Source organism: Gambusia affinis, linkage group LG08, assembly GCF_019740435.1.
Source record: "Gambusia affinis linkage group LG08, SWU_Gaff_1.0, whole genome shotgun sequence".
NCBI lineage: Eukaryota > Metazoa > Chordata > Actinopteri > Cyprinodontiformes > Poeciliidae > Gambusia > Gambusia affinis.
The window spans coordinates 20,120,839-20,138,911 of record NC_057875.1 but is presented as its reverse complement, the minus strand read 5'-3'; the positions used below and the strand labels follow the sequence as shown (position 1 = coordinate 20,138,911).

Here is an 18,073-nt window from a genome sequence, read left to right as displayed (position 1 = left end):
AATAGGCAACCTACTTGCATACTGTATGTGGACTGTTGCATGTTAAATTCACAAGCAGTAAATATTGCTCCAAGACAATAACAGCAGCAATTACATTTTTTGTCATGGGGCCCCAAGATTCCTGGCGGTGCCCCTGTATAAAATAAAACAACAGAGTTTTATACAGGTTACAGGAGGAAGCATCAATATCATTTTTGGGAGTGATGAAACAACTATAAACAATTTCTTCAGGCTGAATTTGAAATATAAGAGGAGACACATGAAACCTATGAATTGTTTTACCAGGGAGTAAAGTTTTATTGAATTACATACACAACCAAGGACACATATGACCTAATATTCATGCAGTCAATTAAGTTACAGTTAAGTTATATCCACATGCCGTACCTTGAATATTTCTTTATCTGCAGCAAGTCTTGTTAGTCGTCCATCTGCGGTTACAATTTAAATAATTTAAATATAATCGTTGATGTTGATGGTACCATCACTGTCAGAGAAATGTATTATTCACCATAACATTCATAAATATAAAAGTAGACAAAACTTTGCAAAGGTTTTAGTGGCAACAGTAAACAATTTTCATTTTCGCACAAAACCTGTAAAACTAAACCTGGTCTAAACTGTGAATGACTCTTTCTTTCTTAAAGAAATATGTTTTCTGACTCGCTTAAGCAGCTTCCTGCTGCCACCAACACTGAAGTATTTGCTGTCCTCCAATTTAATAAAAGTAAAATTAATACTTTTAAAAAAAAATCAAGACTTACTTTTCAACCTGAGTTCTCAACATATTTACAAAATATATATATATTTAAAAAAAAACACACATTTAGCCTACACTACATAAAATGCCCCTATTCATAAAATCTAAAAATGTTCCAAAATAGATCCCACTGTTTTAGTCTGAATCTGTATGACCCAAAAAAACAAAAATACAGCAATAAATTACACAGCGAACACTTTCCCCTCCCGTCTTCTTGTTTATTCCCAGCAGCTCGGCTCGTCTTCGTCCAGCGTCTTCCTCCCTCAATTCCTCTTGTGCTTCCTGAACAAGGCGTAAAGGACCTTCAAGGTGGCGGCGACGTCCTGAGAGACGATATCTGTCACAATATTCACAGGACAAACGTTACGTAATCAGCCAGGCCAAGTCGAAGCGGTGTGACTGCGACGACACTTTGTGGACATTAGCTAATAGCTCCTCTCACAATCCACTCAGGCAGGTCAACAGGGCAGGAGGACAAGAAAAATCCATTAGGCAGAAATTTGATCTCTCTTTCCTTGGTGGGACTCAATAAGTGAATGAACGTGACATTAAGATTGACTCCACCGCTTGCTCATCTAATTAACGCGCACGGCATGCTCCCGTCTAAAGGCCTTTACTCCTGGAACTCCTCCTTTCATTACAGCAATCATGGCGTTATTTTAAAAAAGACTGTAAAAATTAATTTAATTAACTGCTTCCTCTGGGCTTAGATTAATCGTCCCGCTCTTTACACGATCAGTTATTGTGCCGGGAATTTGTTTTAAAATTGAAACGGCGCCGCGCAAGTTTGAGTGCCTGTAAGAGGGAAGCTGAAACTCAGCCAGAAGATAATCCAGTAACGGATCTACAGAGAGGAAGGGTTATTGATGGATTTGTATCCATCGATACCAGATCAATACCAGATCAGTCTGTTTGGTATTTATGGACTCATCGGTTGTTTTCCTTACTTCGTTGTTCTCCTATTTGCAGTGAAAAAAGGTTACACAGCAACTGATCATATTTAACGCATGAGAGTAACCTGTGGTTTATATTGCCATGCAAGATTTTTATGCTAATAAACACCTAGTACTATAAAAATACCCTAAATATTTTTCTAATATTCTAATGGTATTCTCTACAATATTATTTGCTGCAGTGTTTTGCTGTGCAACTACATTCAATGCAATAAAAAATTAGAAGGTGGTTCAATACTACACTGCATGGGACGATAAAGAGGTCAAATTTTAGCTGATTCATTACGTTGCTGTATTATACAATATTATGTGACACCATCCAAAGCCATGCAGATCGATTTAGTTTAATTTTTCTGAATCCTTCCCGAAGTTTCTGGCAGGAATTTTGGCTGATTCCTCCAGACAGGTAACAACCGAATTGTTCACACACACCTTTTCAGATCTGCTTAGAAATCTTCAGTGGGACTAAGATCTGAGTTTTGAGATGGGTATTCCAAAGCATATATTTATTATTCAATATTCCCAAATGAGTGCCTCTGCAAACTGTAACTGTGCTTTTTGTGTTCCCTTTAGAGGAATGGCTTCTTCCACTCGGAGCGGCATTTCAGCTTGTGCCAACGTGGATGAAGAGTTTCACTGATCAGCTTCAGGCTGCAGCTCAAGCTACATTTCACACCACAACACATTTATCTGTGAGACACAATAATTCCCGACTGGTTTTTATACTTCAACGGATGAAAATTGTCCCCCAAAATGAACCGGAGTTGTCGAGGCCCATAATTCCCTTTCTGATCTTTTGCCTGACATTTTTAAGATTTGCTCCATGATGTCCACAAAGTGGAGCTTGAACTCCTCAGGTGCATTACCATTTAATTCAAACTTTACATTCATCAACCTTAATCGGAAACTTATTAAGTTAGAAAATTGATTTCTGTGTGTTCCCAAATTGTTTTCAGGCATATTTCTCCTCAATTTGGAAAAAAAAAAAAAAAAAATACAAATTAATTCTCTAAAAATCTCAAATTTTTCTGCCATTTTGCTAATGGAAATAATTCTGGTAACCCAGTTTGACCAAAAACAGGAAATATTTCCTCCAATGTACTATAATGTCCAGTTTTGTCTTTTTATGCATTGCATGCTAAAAATTGGTTAAAAGCATCAAAAGGAGAAATATTTATTTATTTATTTATTTTTTTGCTGGATAAAAAAACTCATATTCAGAGGTTTTATAATTGTATCATTAGTACATATTATCTACAGTAATTTTCAAATTGGAGTTAAGAGACACTCATTTTTTCATGTAGTACCCGGATACGATCAACATTTTGAGCCTGATAACTGAGTTATATCCAGGATAGCACGGCTCATGAATATAGATTCCTCCTCCCAGGCAAACCGAGTTAAATCCCTTTTCCTATCAGAAGACATCAAGACAACACTGTCCTTAGAGGCTGCCTTTTCTGCTGCTCCTCTCTAAAGGAATGACGGTGGCCTGAGTCTGAGAAAACTATCTCCAGGTATAAATACTAAGACACAAGCCACGCTCATTTGTATTCCCTGAACAATTTCATCTTCTCCCTGTGAAACACCGTCAATCCCTCCCTCCCTCCACTCCAGCGATTAAATCCACCGTGGACAAAGCGTCCCGCCTGACACACAAACATACATTTTTAGCTTTTCCCATTTCAGCTGGATAAATGCTGCTGATGGAGGAGATAATATGAATTAGTTTGACACTGCTGTCTTGAAGCGAGGGGCGCTTTCAGCTTTCTGACTCGGTTTGCAGCGATTTTACAGGCAGTAGATTTTTTTGCCACCAGGCCAATATTTTGTGCTGTGTTGTGATCGTGCTTTTTTGCTCCTCTAGAAAGTGGCGTCATTTTCCTCACCTTGCGGGTCAATATTGGGCAGCTGCAGGCCAATATCCTCCAGGAGATCCAGGGCTAGCGTCACATTATGAAGCTGCAGTCCAAAACAAAGCACAAAAAAAAAACACGACATATTTATCAAAGTGAGTTTAAATAACGGTCATTTACATTTAATGTAGTTTAAAACTTGTTTTATCTCCTGAAATACAAATTATGTTCAGATATGACATCAATATTTCATTTTGCAGTTCCAGCCACGCCTTGTGTTTTTCATATTAACTGTTAAAAATCCTCTAACTCTTGGTAATTGGTGTGTGGAAACTCTTTAACATATAACTACTAACCATCAGGCACAAAGATATATTCTTGATTGTTTTAAAATGATTGTTTATGTCATTTTACCGTCTATATGTCTGAGAGGAAAGATGCTAGCGGATGTCGTTACCCCACCCAATTATTCATGAACCCGACATATTTCAGATAAAAGAGGTTTTACCTTCACAGGCCGCATCCTGTTGGCCTGATGTAAATTAAGATCAAAGATATTGGTACGGCACGAGTGCTTTATGATGCTAATTGCATAAATACATTTGATCAAAACATGCATCATAATAGGCACTTGTGCCCGGTTTTGAGTGGTTAGATAAGAAATTAGATACATAAAAGCAAAGGTATTTAGAAATCCTAGTAGAGTGAAGGACTTCACCGCACAACCGTTTATTTTAAATATAAAAAAATTAATGTTAAGATGTTGAAATTTAATGAAAAGAAGACTTCAAACTTTAAAAATCACATCTGCCCCACCATCTCGGCGTCGTTAACAGGGGTCAGGTGGAAGTCAACCAGCGGGATGAAGAAGCCTTCCAGTTGACCAATCAGCAGCAGCAATATCACTCCATCAGCAAACTGGAACAGAAACACGGGGCTTTGGGTCTCGTCCATGTGGACAGTGATAAAATCTCAGGAAAGCTAAACATCCGGTCTATTTTTATTACTCGGCAGCCTGTAATAAACAAACCTGTTTTTCCATATCAGCCACCTGCAGACCCAGGGTTGCCATGTTCTGGTTGACGAAGTGTAAGATGGCCTGAAAGTGGAAGTTGAGAAGTGAGTAAGTAAAGGTGTTATCACCAAAGCCATCCACTGCAGTGTGAGTGATAGTAGGGGATTATGTAATCTGGCTCACAATAAAGTAGCATCTGTTATTGCGTGCAGCCATTACTAACAGACACACATTAAATCGGTCAAACAGCTGAAAATTAACCAGAGAAGGAAAAGAGACACTTGGCTAAGTCACTAAAGGTCACAAAGTTTAACTGTAGTACGTTGAATGGCAGCCAAATAAACATCCAATAAAAACCAAGACAACAGGCACAGTGTGGTTTTCCTCTGGCGATAAAACCACCAAGTTCATAATCTTTGCCTTTTATTTGCGTTGTATTCTTAGAAGAAAAACCTGTGAAGGATCAAAATGTCAGTCATCGCTGGCCTCCTGAAGACACCTCTAATGAGTTTGCTTTTAATGGCTTCTATTTGTACTGAAATGTAACGTATCATTAGATTAGAGAACGTGGATCCTTTGAAAGTTGGACTCAGAAATACCTGGAGATTTGAAGGCAATCCTGTTGCGAAAGCTCAGCGAAACTCATTTGAGCACACTAAGCACATCTAAAGTTGTCAATAGGGCATTCATTGGTCTACAAGTAATGACAGGGTCACCTCACAATATCGGCTGCTTGATTCGACAAACAGGGTATTTCCTCTAGAGGGACAAACTATGACAGTACATCGTATAAACATGTAACTCAAGCAGTATGAGGATTATTGGCAAGAAGGATAACTGAAATGTTTTAAAGGACAGTTTTGCATCAAAGGCTTCTGTCTTTACTGTACTGGAACTCAGTGTTTCATTTGATGCAGCTGCTGGTCATAAAATATTGACAAACAGTAGAGTTGATGGGTATTTGTGAAACTGCTAAACATCTAATTTAGCAAATGAAGCCTTCATTATGTCATTTGGAAAAGCTGTATCTGAGTGAACAACAATCACATGTGGCGTTCCTCCAGGCTCCATCGTCTGGCCACATTTATTTACAAATTTACTTGCTTGACATCACTATGCTGATGGCACGTTTTATTCTATAAGTCCCTTATAGTCACTTACTCTGCTTTTTTTTTTTTCTTTTTGGTATCCAAAATGAAGTGTTTGAGATCAGCACTCAACTAGATCCAATTAGGCAAAAAATAACAGAACATGTAAGCAACTTTGGTGTGGTTTTAGACCCAGACCTACAAAGCCAAAGGTGTAAAGTGAAAAATTAGTTTCTCTTGGTTAAATCATATTTATGGTGCCTTCACCAGCATATGTAAGAAGATTAATCACAGCTTAACCAAAACCTGATGGACACACAAAGTTTGGTCCTGACCAGCACCAGGAAAATGGATCACTCCACAGGATTGCACCCAGACCCTGTTAGTAAGAGGATAGATTTTTAAATGGTGTTATTGAACTACACAGAATGGTGTTGGACCTGAACGTCTCGTGGGAACCTTTTAGACACCTCTGGTCTTCAGAGACTTATTAACTCAGTGTTGCTAGGTCCGGCGCAGACAACATTCAGTTTCTACGCTCCCTGGCTCTGGAACGAACTCCCTGTAAGCCCGACCTCCAGAAACTATTGGATTCTTTAAATCAAGACTGGAAGCATTATTAGCTCTTACAAAACACTTCAAGGCCGGATTAAGGCGCCTTTTTAGCTGCCTCCCTGTGTTTTGTGAAAGGATCGATGCACCAAAGTGGGCAAATGTCAGGCCACGTTTATCACGGCCCTGACTCGCCGGGTGAAGAGGTCTCCTGCCACCGTCACTGGCTGACATTAACAGGGTAAGCCAGCTTTGTGGGTCAAGGAAATTACACTCATCTTGTCTAAATGTACATCTTACTGTTTATTTCTTTTTATGTCATCTTTAAATGGTTACAATTATTGCTTTGTTTATCTTTTTCTCAAACAGTTTTTAGCACTTTGAATTACCTTATGTATGGATCATGCTGTGCTAATAAACATGCCTAGCCTTGTCTTGCCTAATCAACTGAGTGTAAGTAAAGCTAACATGCCTATGATCACTGGTGCACAGACTTACATGCATTGCTAATTGTGGAGCTAACTAAAGCATTCTGCTTTAATTAGATCATTTTACATTATAGATTCAAAAATCAACAGTCCGTTAATTTCTCGTTGGCCTTTTTTAGTGAAGAGATATTAAATTGACTGGACTTTCTGTAGTTTAGATCTGCAACATGGGATAATTTCTAAATCAAATGTTACAGTGACAGGGCTGAGCAGACTTGTTCAATGTAGTGAAGGTTGAAGTGTGGACCACAAACCCACACAGTACGAGATGTATTTTATACATTAACTTTACAAATCTCTAAAGTTGATCATCAACACCTTGAACAATGCCAAAATGTCTCCTCCTGTCGCCTATTTTTTTTATATACCTTCTTCACTGTGTTGACCTTGTTAGCCTCAAGCTTCAGCAGTTGCTCAATGGGATCTTCCCCTGGGTTGGTGAGACATCCAGAAAAATGTGTTAGTAGGCTTTAATGGCTTTTGGATGACATTCAAGATGTCACATCAGCTCAACCTCTGACCACTCTCACTCACTTTTAGGATAGCCAGAGGAGTCTGAGCCTGCATTGCTGCAGAAAAGGAAAATAAATGTGATATGACTTCTGTTTTTTGGTTGTTGTTTTTTTTTATGAAATCAAAGTAAGACAAGCAAGATGCAGAAATCCACTCACCTGTCCTCTGTCAGGACTTCGGTCTGCACCTCAGATTTGATTCCGCTCTTGCTTACCTGGGTGAAAATGAAAAGTTAGCCAAAGCTGTGTGGGAATTTTACCAGACAGGTCTGGGGCTGAAAAGACTTACTTCTACTATGACAACGTCAATCTTCACATTCGGTGGCAGATTTAGCTCTGGGTCGAAGGCTTTTGCCATGGCAACCAGCAGATGAATGGTAGCTAGGAGATCTTTGTTGTGGATGACTGACAGACAAACAACGGAGAACAAAACAAAAAAACGTTCAGCTTGGAGTGATGGGACAGGTCTCAAAAACATACTGTGTGGCAACTAAGATAAACCAAAAGGACCTCGGACAAACAAAACAGAAGCACAACTAAAAGGTAATTGTGAAGAACGACATTCAGGGATGTTCTCAAAAACGGCTTCATGACTCAGGGAAATCAGGGACACATATTAAGCATATTGTAATATTTTGATACCTGTATCCTTCCTATGCCATAAAAACATGTCTGTTTGGTGTGTAAATGCATAAAATACAAAGAAATAGCTGCATAGCTTTTAGCTTAACGGTAGTTAGCTTGTCAGTGAGCATAGCAGCTAGCATTACCTGGTGGACTTCGGTGTTATTGCCAGAGTACTTTCTGAGGTAGGAGGCCAGCAATTAGCTAACTAACTGAAATCACTCACCTCACATCTGTTACGAGTATTAATACCTCATCTTTCTTTCTGAGAACCATGCCTTTAAGAAAAATCGAAACAAATAGACATTAAACTGCACTAGTCTTCCAAAAGGTAAACAACTGTTCTGTCTCCAGCTTTTGGTTGGGGGAAGGATGGCAAAAGAATGTTTGCTGAGGTATCAACATGCTCTGGCTACCGAGAAATAAGTCTGAATTCAGGCAACACTCAAACTAAAAGAGATCTGTCATTTTTAGGAAGTGCAATTTCCAAAAGTGGTGTTACAGAAAAATCTGTGACCAATCATTTTGTGTGACCGCAGGGGGCGATAGAGTGCAAAAACCGCGTAAATTCTGGTACAGCTGGGATTGTAAGATTCATGGCTCCTTTATAAACCATTGACGGAGAAAATATAATGTAGTTGCTTTGTATTTGAGGGTAAAGACTGACCATCGCATTCAATCCCTATGTGCTGTCATTAAAATATGCAAACCAACTGTGGCCATTTAATAAATCGGTAACAGATTAAGAAATGGCCAGATTATTCTGGGCAGAATAATGTCAGAGTTTAAAACAACTATCTTTCAGAGTTCTACCACCTCATCACTGCAATCCGGGTGTATTTATAATAATGTTTTACCCTAAAATAGCTAAAATCACACTGGTCACAGATTATTCTGGGCAGCATAAATGCACTACACCGCCCCTTGCAGTCACAGAAAATGATGGGTCACAGATTTTTCTGTAACACCTGGATTAAATTGAGAGTCACATCGCTCTGCATCATCAGAAGGTCACGTCATCATAAAAATAACACGACAGAAATATGTGCGCACAAATTTCACATTGAGATAATCAGTTGCTTATAAAATCTGGGAAAATTTCCCATGTTTTCTTGGTCTTATTTTTCTCAAACTAACTCGATCTCCCTTTTTAAATTTCTTCCAGCCGGTGTGAGCTTAGATGGCACCCTCAAGCTAGCACCAAAGCCTGTTATGAAATGAAGCTGAAGTCGGTGCCAGAAGGGGACATTTGTTCACTTGTTGCTTTTCGTTGCCAAATCCAAGTCGAGTTGCGTTGACTCACGTTTGACGTCCCATTTGATCGGGCAGCTGTCCTCCACGCCCAGTATCTTGTCCAGCTCTGTCATGACGGCTTCCAGTTTACGGAGCTGAGAGGAGCTGGTCAGCGCTATCTCCTCCATGTCTAACTTCACGTTGCCTAATCTGGCTGCAGAAACCAGGAAGACATTATTTATGAGCTCGGGGTTAAGCTTCTGGGACTGCCCGTTTCATTTGTTCTCAATCCGGTTATTGAAATCACGATTGAGTGATTTAATGGGACATCAAGCGTGTTACAGCTCACCCAGCAGGTGATGGAGGACGAGTCCATCGTACAGATCCTCCTCCAGACTCTGTATCACAATGTGCTCTGCTTTCAAAGTCTTATTGATCCAGTCCACCAAGGCCTCTCAGGACACAATTAATCACACAGTCAGAAACATCAAACACCTCATCTTCTCACAAACGCTTTTTTTCTTTTTCCAATGGAGCAGATGAAAAAAAAACAAAAACAGATAACAGCATGAGAGCCTAGTTGCTTTTTAAATTAGCTCTGTATTCTCAGAGACGACGTGATAATGAAATGGACAGATATGGAAAAATCTGCTGTTTCACTTGCATTTATTATTTTTTTTTATTTGAGGGTTCGTTTATAACATTATGTGCCTGAAATACTTAAGTTGCTATTTTTATCTGCGACAAAGGGTTTTAAACTGCGATCCATCAGACTCCCCACTGAGACAGTCTGATCTGTCTCCTATCACCTCTTATAATTATGTTCATTAAACTTTCACAAAACCTTCCCCCTCTGCCTCTCATCAGGTATGATTGATGTTCGGTACCATGCATTCATATGCAAAAGTACATATATTTATATTCAGTTAAAACACTACAAAGCTCTGATCTAATGGTACTGTTGCAAAAAAAAAAAAAATTCATAACCTTTAAGCTTTGCCACGTTTTGCCATGTTACAACCACAAAATCCAATGCATGTTAATGAGATTTTATGAGATAGGTTAACAAGAAAATGTGACGTGAAAAAAAATATTTATGATTTTCTTTATTTACTTTAAAAAAAGAAAATCTGAAAAGTACGGCATCCATTTGCATTAGCTTGTGTAGTTTCAAGTAGTTTTTAATCTCAAGTTAGAAAGCCGTTTTTTTTTATAACTTTTACTTCCAGTTCACACGTGTCGCTCTGTCACATGAAATCTCAACAAAATAAAAATGTGCCAAAGTTTGAGGTTGTTACATAATGAAATTACAAAATGGCAAAGAAAATTTTTGTGCAAGGAAATATGTATCAGAGATAAGTCTTTTCATTGACAGGAAAGAAAAGAAATTTTCTTCTACCTGCTTTAGGTTTTCAAGTTTGGGGTCTTTCAAGGATGTCGGCTGGATGAGCTTCCTCTTCTCTCCTGTGCAGAAATGAAGACGTTTTATTAAATGGCTTTCAGTAATCTTTTTTTTTTTACATCGCCAAGAATCTTTTTTGGCTGGAAAAATACACTTAAATGCTTTATGGATAATGGATAAAACGGACTGATTTCTGAAAATCATCTCTCGACTCTGCAGGGCTTTTGTTTGCCCTTTTAGCGTTTTAATCTCGGCCAACTTTTGCTGTTTTCACATGCAGTCAGGAGTTGTCGCGAGGGTCAAACATCTCATAAAACCATCAAGGCCTGAAAAAGGAACGAGATGGAAAATATATCATGTATGTACGGAGTCATATGTCAACTTCAGAAGGCTGTGGAAATGCTCTCATATTTGTACTTATTGAGATATAACAATGTATTTATGCCACCCTTCACAGTCACTTGTACCCATGACAGAGAAGTAGAAAAAAATTAATTCACTTTTCAATTATGTATCATTATCTCACACTGAGAAATATAGAAAAATTACACTTTTAGTTTCATCTATGTGGATTTTTCACTTGCCTAAATTTCACTTTTATTCAACCTCAAGGCTGTTTGGGAAACTCCAATCTGTGATTCTAAAGGATGCCTACAGTACGTTTTGAAATTATTTAATAATAATGTTTAAATTGTTTATTAGTATTGTTTTACTCAGATTTTTTTTTTTAAATGTGTGTCTTCATCTATTTTCATGCTATGACCACTAAAAAAAAAACAACAACAAACAAACAAACAAAAAAACACAGGGTCCTTTTACCTCAGTTTAGTCTCACTGGAAAAACTAAAATTTCTATATGTCTCCAGTTCTGAACAAGTTTGAGGATGAAGGCTGGTTAAATATTTCAAACACAACAAATCCTGAATCAATTTGAGGGAAAATGGCCCAAAACGGCAGGTGGGTGTCTGAAAGCGCTACAACCTTCCACTTCATTTAGGACACACATACCCTGAAAAGACTCCACCTCCAGGGCTTCCTCCTTCTTGTGGTACTCAAAAGCGGCGGCCTCCATCTCCCCTCCTCTGGACGGCTCGGTCACTTTGCTGACCTGTTGGCAAGAATCTGCCGAGGAGTCAGAGGCTCTCAAACGTCGTCCGAGGAAGAGCTGAACATGCAAACGGCAGCAGAATGAAGAAACACTTCTTATCAGCCGTGTTGGAAGAAAGTCCCTCTTTCAGAAATAGCTTAATATGTGTTCGTAGCAAACTGACTTCTGATTTGCTGGAAGGGAGGATGCTGATTCGACTGACAGGCAGCTTAAGGTTGAAATGTTTTACAGCATCTTGCAAATGTGTTTCTTTTCTTTCACATTTTCTTACATGGCCCCCACAAATTTTAGTGCATTTTATTTGGTCAGTGTTTCACTCAGTGTTATTATAAGCCTGGCGGGCCACCAGACTTTACTTGTGCTCCCACCAGGCTAAACATCACTTACTTTTTAATGGTTTTTTTCTTTTTTTTTTATGTTCTTATTTATTAAGACATTGGTGTTCAGGTATTAATATGCTATCTTTCAATCACATAATTACCAAGTGATATTTTCAAATTTCCTGTTAACTTTAAACATGTTTTGACTCAAAAACACAATGGACCGCTGGATGAATGACTGCACTAGCACCCAACCACCAAGCTTAGCAAGTTTTCTAGGAAAAACCTTGTGAATTTATGAAATATGGCAGTAGTGTATAATTTCCCCCTATTTCAACCAACTCCCTTCAGATGTCACTCATGGCGTTCTCACACTTGATATTCCAGTAGATTCGATTGGGAACCAGAACTGCAACATTTGTTACATTTTCAGGGGCTGCTGTTCGTTTTCACCTCACTTTGTCAAACAAAACAAACCCTTTGAAAAACCAGTTCTCCCCCTTGCCTGTGGTGGCGCTGTACCAAGAACACTGAGAATCACTGAAAGAAATTACACGAAACCCTCAAAACAAGACATTGTTGAGAGATTTTTTTTTTTCTTAAAAATGGAGTAGCTGTAGGAGTTCTCTTTTGACGTTGGTAAAAGACCGCAAGCCATTTCTCCCACGAGTGTTTGTTTTGGTTGTATTCACCCAGAATACCCCGTGCTGTAGACCACTTCCTGCTTTCAGAGCGGTCTCCGGTCCTCTCGGCGTTAATCTCGGCGTAATCTTGTGTATTTAATCCCACCCGTGTCTGTGTTTCCCCGTCTTAGCCGTCGCACATAAAATTTACCAGTGATTGAGCTCCCAGCCTTTTGCTCACCTGCGCTGCTTGGACTTTTGTACTTGCTATAAATATTCATTAAATGATCAAACTCAGTGGCTGCCTCACCTCTCTGCTTTTGGGTCCGAACCAACAACCGCAAATCATGACAAAATCAACCCTCTGCACATGAAGTGACAAGTATGTTGAAAAAACTCAAAAAACTCTTTACACCGAAATAGGAAATGTCAGGTTTGCTCACTTCCTTTTTGTCAGCAGCACACACAGCAGAGTTCTGGTGCCGCGAAGCCCTGCAGGGTCGCATGGCTCTGCCTCTACCTCAGAATATTTCAAACCCCTACGGTTTCAGACACAAAGCACGGCGAACGCCCAAAGTCACACATCCTGACAAAACAGACATGACATGAAGCATGTCGAGCTGTAGTTTCCTGGATCCGGAAAAAAAGAGGAAACCCTCCCTGAGCAACTTTTCTCCCCCCCTTCCACCCCACATGTGTTTTATGTACGTGTGGCTTCTATTTCCTGGGGTTGACAGCAACTTTCAAACAAGGTCGTAAACATGAAGGCTTTCTGAATAAGCTTACCTTCAGCTAGCTCCCTGAGAGCCACCACAACAAGACCGGGGGAGTTTCTGCTGAAGACGCTAACTCCAAAAAAGAAAGGCGTTAAAACCCAGGGTGCAGGAAGTTGGAGGGCTGCGCTACGATCTGAGACACTAATGAGATCTGTGAGATCAACAGGCCCAACTGCAGATAACTGTCAAAGACAAAACTCATCTGAGTGTCAAAAAGGAAGACAAGCACAACTGAGAGGATGTGGCATAAAGGAAGGTAGCACTTCCTCTTTTGTTTTGTTTTTTTGTTTTTTTTTTATACAAGCCTTTGCAGCAGAACATTTCCACATCAGACTGTTCGCGTTCAGTGACACGATCTGTATTTGGGATTTTGATAAACTCAAGTGCGTGTGAGGTGAGAAATATATGCATTGTTTGGAAATCTTCGCCTCCAGAAGCCTGGGGGATACGTGACTTTGTTGAGGCCTGAAGCGTTCAAACTTCTCTCTTTGTGATTGGCTGGCTCCGTCTGCTGACATCTGGAGTCCAGCCTCGTCAATTCTACATCCAAAACGGCTAAAAGGAAAAAAAAAAAAGTAATAATAGGACCAAATGAAAACCGGATTGAAGCGTAGAAAAATAAGTGAGAAAGAAAACCTGCGAGTGGTTGTTGCATTGTTGAGAGGAAAGGAAGGCGGGGAAATGCAGACCACCCATAAGGGAGACGAAAGGGCAATTTGGGAGATGTGGAAGGTTACCATAGCAACAAAGGTATGAGACAAGAAAATAAAGGCCTAAAATAAATCCATAATATCTTTACTCTACCCAAATTGCAGGAATTGCCTGTTCCAAAGCCATTCTCTCTGAAAGAGCCAAAGCAAATCTAACCTATCGCACACGTAAGGCACCAAATAAAATCCTCATTCAGTTTCATTCCGGGCTTTTATTTCTTCCGGGCGAGATGAAGATGAGAGGGGGAGGGAGGAGGAAAAAAAACTTGCAGCTGAGAGGTGCAGTAAGATCTCCGTCTAGATTGACTCATCTATTCTCTCAATTATTCAGTTTGGTTAGAAAATGCCTGGGCAGACGTGCGCTGTGCGTTTTCAGCAGGTCTCCAGGTTTCACCGCGCGGCCGCAGCCACTGGAGGAGCACAGAGAGAGAGCAGAGAGAGAAGTCCAGACCTCAACCGAGACCCATTTAAAAACCCGACGGTGCCCCAGACCGGGGCTCTCCTGAGACGCGGGGAAGACGCTGCACTTAAGGTACATTGCAACATCAGCTTTTACAGCTTAGAAAACTGGATATATAGAATATAGAAGGTCAGAATCCTTCACTGTTTCTGCTACTTGGAAACATTTGGTAAAAAATTACTTTTTTTTTTTTTTTTTTTTTTTTTTTTACCAAAAAGTAAATCTTTAAAAAACTAAATAAAAATTCATACATACATATGAATTTCACATGCGTTTTTGATCATGTGTAACTCATAAATTTGTTAGATGGGAGAACTGTAATAACAAAATTTGCCAATAGTCTGCTTACGTAAGAGCTACACTCTGTTTCTGATTCAGTTTTATGGATTCGGACATTTTGAGTTGAACCCCGGCATAAAGATCCAATGATTCAGAAACAAAGTTCAGGTAGGACTTCCTCCACATTTGCTTGGCTGCAGCCTTTAGCTAACATCGCAGTTTTCAAAATGGTTGTCAAAGATCAAAATAACAACAGCGTCAGTCTGGAGGACGGTAGCAAAAAATAAAAAATTATATATATATATATATATATATATCCACAGCAACACAGAAGATGCGGCAGAAGTTTCCAACAAGTTCTGGCTGTGTTTAGCGAGCTCGTATATTCTGCACATCCAGACTGGAGAATAAGGTCTTTTCTTCCTGAAGGAGCGTCCAGGCCTGGGTAATGTCATCTAAAACCTCTCTGCAAATCACGATTTGATGCGAATCTGGCATCAAATATGGTTCTGGCAGTTTCCTGATCCAAGTGTACGTCCAAGTCAACAAAAGAGCGACTTCATGGGAGGCGAGCTAAAAATCTGAAATCTGTGGAGACACAGGAAATGTTCTCACAGTCCCTCAGGAGTTTGGGCAAAAGTTACCATGTTAGCCTGAGGGATGCAGACTGGGAATGGAAATTAAATCCCAAAGTGATTGTTTTAAAGGTGCTTCCTCTTTTGTTTGTAAACATGCTTCCTTTACACATGTCTGTCGTCATATTCAGTAGTTTGGGACAAATATTGGGTTATTTCTTTTAAAAGAGTTTGAAAATGATTATCATTGCCTCATTCCTTCACAAAAACCTGAAATTTTAGCAGGAATGAGTACAATTTTAAGAACCAAAGTTGTTTTTTTTTTTTGCAATTGAAAGTATCTGTGGATTTTTTTTATTTGGCATTGTTGTATAAAGCCGAGGCGAATGTTAGGGTGATATCCGCCTCGGCAAGACGGATGCTAATGAACAGCTAGCGTCTAGGAGGTGTAGATTATCTTAGCTTAGAGAAGATATTTGCAAAATTCAGGCACCATATTATGTTGTTTCTAGCTTTCTAGAAAAACTAGAACAGAAAACAGTATCCAGTCGTTTGCAGCGTTTGTGCTCAGAGCTGCACTGATAAACAGCATTAGCTTGTCTGACAGCCAATGCTGCCAAGTCTAAATTATTGTGATTATGTTAGCATGACTAATTATTTAAGTAGAACATTTCAAACTGAGGCATTCCCATATCCTCTGATGACAGAGAAACACATCTGTGTTGCATAAAGTCTCATCCTGACAAGTCTGTGGGTGCGGGAACTGAAAAGAAATGCAATTAGGTTTCTTTTTTTTTCTATATTTGCTGCTTTAATGTGTTTTTATTTCTTCGAGTCAATTATGGGTTAGTTATGTATTGTGTTCATCTTCAGTATAATTTTGGAGTTGCGTTTTCAACTCTGCACGTGTTTGTCAAAGGTTTGTAGCTTTTTCTTTACATCAAAATGATCTTGCTTTTATTAATTCATTTGAAATATTTTACATTTATCAGGTGAACCTTATTTTGCAGTGTTTAACTCTGGTGTCGTACTGCTGCAGAAATAAACAGAGCCTTGCCTTAATGATTCTGCCTGTCGCAGCAAATCTTCCTGTATAAATTAGAGTTAATGATGCCTTCATAATAGTGTAAAATATTCAGTTTTACTTGGCAATCAGCTGTGAAGTTTGTGCTTAAAAAAAAATCTGGGGGATCCCTCATATTTTGAATACAGTTTAATGTATTTCATGAGGAATTGATTCTTTCGGTCTCTTCTACAATCAGTATATAGAGTCCAGATTAAGATGTGAGAAACATCTTAATCTTCTTTATGTGACGGTTTTCAAGACGAGTAGTAGTAGTAGCCCTGCAATGTGTTGTAGATAAAACAAAAACTTTAACCGAAAATGATTACTAAGTTGTCGTCTTGAACAGATGAAGAGGTTTTAAACAGGAGAATCATGTTTGTGCTCATTTCAGAGAATCCTGGTGTCTCAGTCTGTTTGATTTTAACATAAATGTTAATTTCTACACATGTATCTTATACTTTTGAACCTAGGCAGTCATTTTGACCCCGTATGTTACCAAAAGGAAAAAAAACAAAAAAAAACAACTGGTTTATAAGTTGATTTGCTTTGTTTAAACTATTTTTAATTAAATATGAGTTTTAAAGGACAGTTATTACATTCATGTACTTTTACAACATACTTATCGGTACAAGTTTTGAACAGACTGCTTTGTATCTCGTACATCTCACAGAGTTAACGGCTTGAGTTTTGCATAGGCTGAGCAAATAGAAGAAGAGCTAAAATATAACCTTTCTATTCTGATTCTGGCTTCTCTTTTTCTTTTTTTGCAACAAAAAATAAAGTGAAAAAAACATTCTAATCTAAAATTTCAGTTCCATTTCCACGATCCAGCTGAATATTTTTGCCGAAAATGTCAGCAAAAATATTCAGCGCTGAAGGCAATTAGTTCACTTCAGCACAAACATTCTCCAGTGTCGTCGTTTTCCCATGACGGCTGTATTCAAATGCAGAGCCTAAAGGTCGCCCTGCTTCTTAAGTCGCAGACAACTTTCGAGGATGGAATAAATAAATACTGACATTTGGATTAAAGACGATGATTAAAGAAGAACGTTCAGAGCCTCGTTCTGCCCTTTCCTCCGGGGGGTTTTGGATTGCAGATAATGATGATGTCCCTCAGTCCCAGGTGGCCGCCTTCCAGTGTCCAGACCGTAACGACGTTAGCCCGGGCTAACGTCGTTACGGCGTGTTCAGAGTTACTCTGGCCAGAGTACTGCCAGGGAAACGGGTTCAGTCAGAGTTTTTGTAGTTGGTGAACAGATTGTAGAGGACTCTGAGGGTGGACTTCAGGTTCAGGTTGACCACATCTGCAGGAGACATATGCAACAATTGAGATAATTACTTTTAGATTGCTCTTCCACGAAGGTTCTTTTTTCCACATTACGAGTCTGGTGCGCGATAAGCGTCAGACTGCTTTCCTTCGAACAGCTCTTTCCGACTTTTATAACGGAGCCGCAGCCTAAAATAGATCCTCAAGAATTCGCAAATGATTATCGTATGATTGCATTACTCCTAGTTGAGAATTTTGGAAGCTAAAAGTAGGTTTCTGTTCTTTTTTGGAGGTGTCGCAGTGTGCTACATGAGCGACTAAGCTGAATTAATCATTTGAACTGGTTCTGGGTTAACCGGGGGGCCAGTCAGCGTTTCTCTGTTCGGGATCTCACTTGTTGCCTATA

General features: G+C 39.3%; 2 protein-coding genes and 1 long non-coding RNA gene across 7 annotated transcripts in view; 1 reads left to right on the top strand and 2 right to left on the bottom strand.

Moving 5' to 3' along the window:
- Positions 1–277: 277 nt before the first annotated feature.
- On the bottom strand, positions 278–14,327 carry parvg (parvin, gamma). 4 transcript variants are annotated; one of them, XM_044124098.1, is made up of 13 exons: positions 13,321–14,327; positions 11,492–11,605; positions 10,481–10,545; positions 9,431–9,533; positions 9,152–9,295; positions 7,514–7,629; positions 7,384–7,439; positions 7,247–7,281; positions 7,081–7,142; positions 4,600–4,668; positions 4,386–4,487; positions 3,603–3,675; positions 278–1,097 (listed from the first exon to the last, which is right to left on the bottom strand). In XM_044124098.1, exons 2-13 carry the CDS (start codon positions 11,553–11,555, stop codon positions 1,024–1,026), a joined length of 963 nt encoding a protein of 320 aa, XP_043980033.1. In that variant the 5' UTR covers positions 11,556–11,605; positions 13,321–14,327; the 3' UTR covers positions 278–1,023. The 4 variants fall into 4 exon arrangements, with proteins under 4 accessions (XP_043980033.1, XP_043980032.1, XP_043980030.1 ...); XM_044124097.1 differs by having other exon boundaries at positions 11,492–11,648; positions 13,321–14,326; XM_044124095.1 differs by lacking the exon at positions 13,321–14,327 and adding an exon at positions 12,978–13,195 and having other exon boundaries at positions 11,492–11,648.
- The window catches only part of LOC122835230, a 13,298-nt gene continuing 2,860 nt past the window's right edge, over positions 7,636–18,073 (top strand). Inside the window, exons 1-2 of the long non-coding RNA XR_006371287.1 lie at positions 7,636–7,767; positions 14,397–14,552. This is a non-coding gene — a long non-coding RNA (uncharacterized LOC122835230). The remainder of the gene's footprint in view (positions 7,768–14,396; positions 14,553–18,073) is intronic.
- The window catches only part of parvb (parvin, beta), a 17,723-nt gene continuing 16,586 nt past the window's right edge, over positions 16,937–18,073 (bottom strand). For both annotated transcript variants that reach the window (XM_044124099.1, XM_044124100.1), the window contains exon 13: positions 16,937–17,704. In XM_044124099.1, coding sequence (XP_043980034.1) covers positions 17,628–17,704 — 77 coding nt within the window. In that variant the 3' untranslated portion in view covers positions 16,937–17,627. The remainder of the gene's footprint in view (positions 17,705–18,073) is intronic.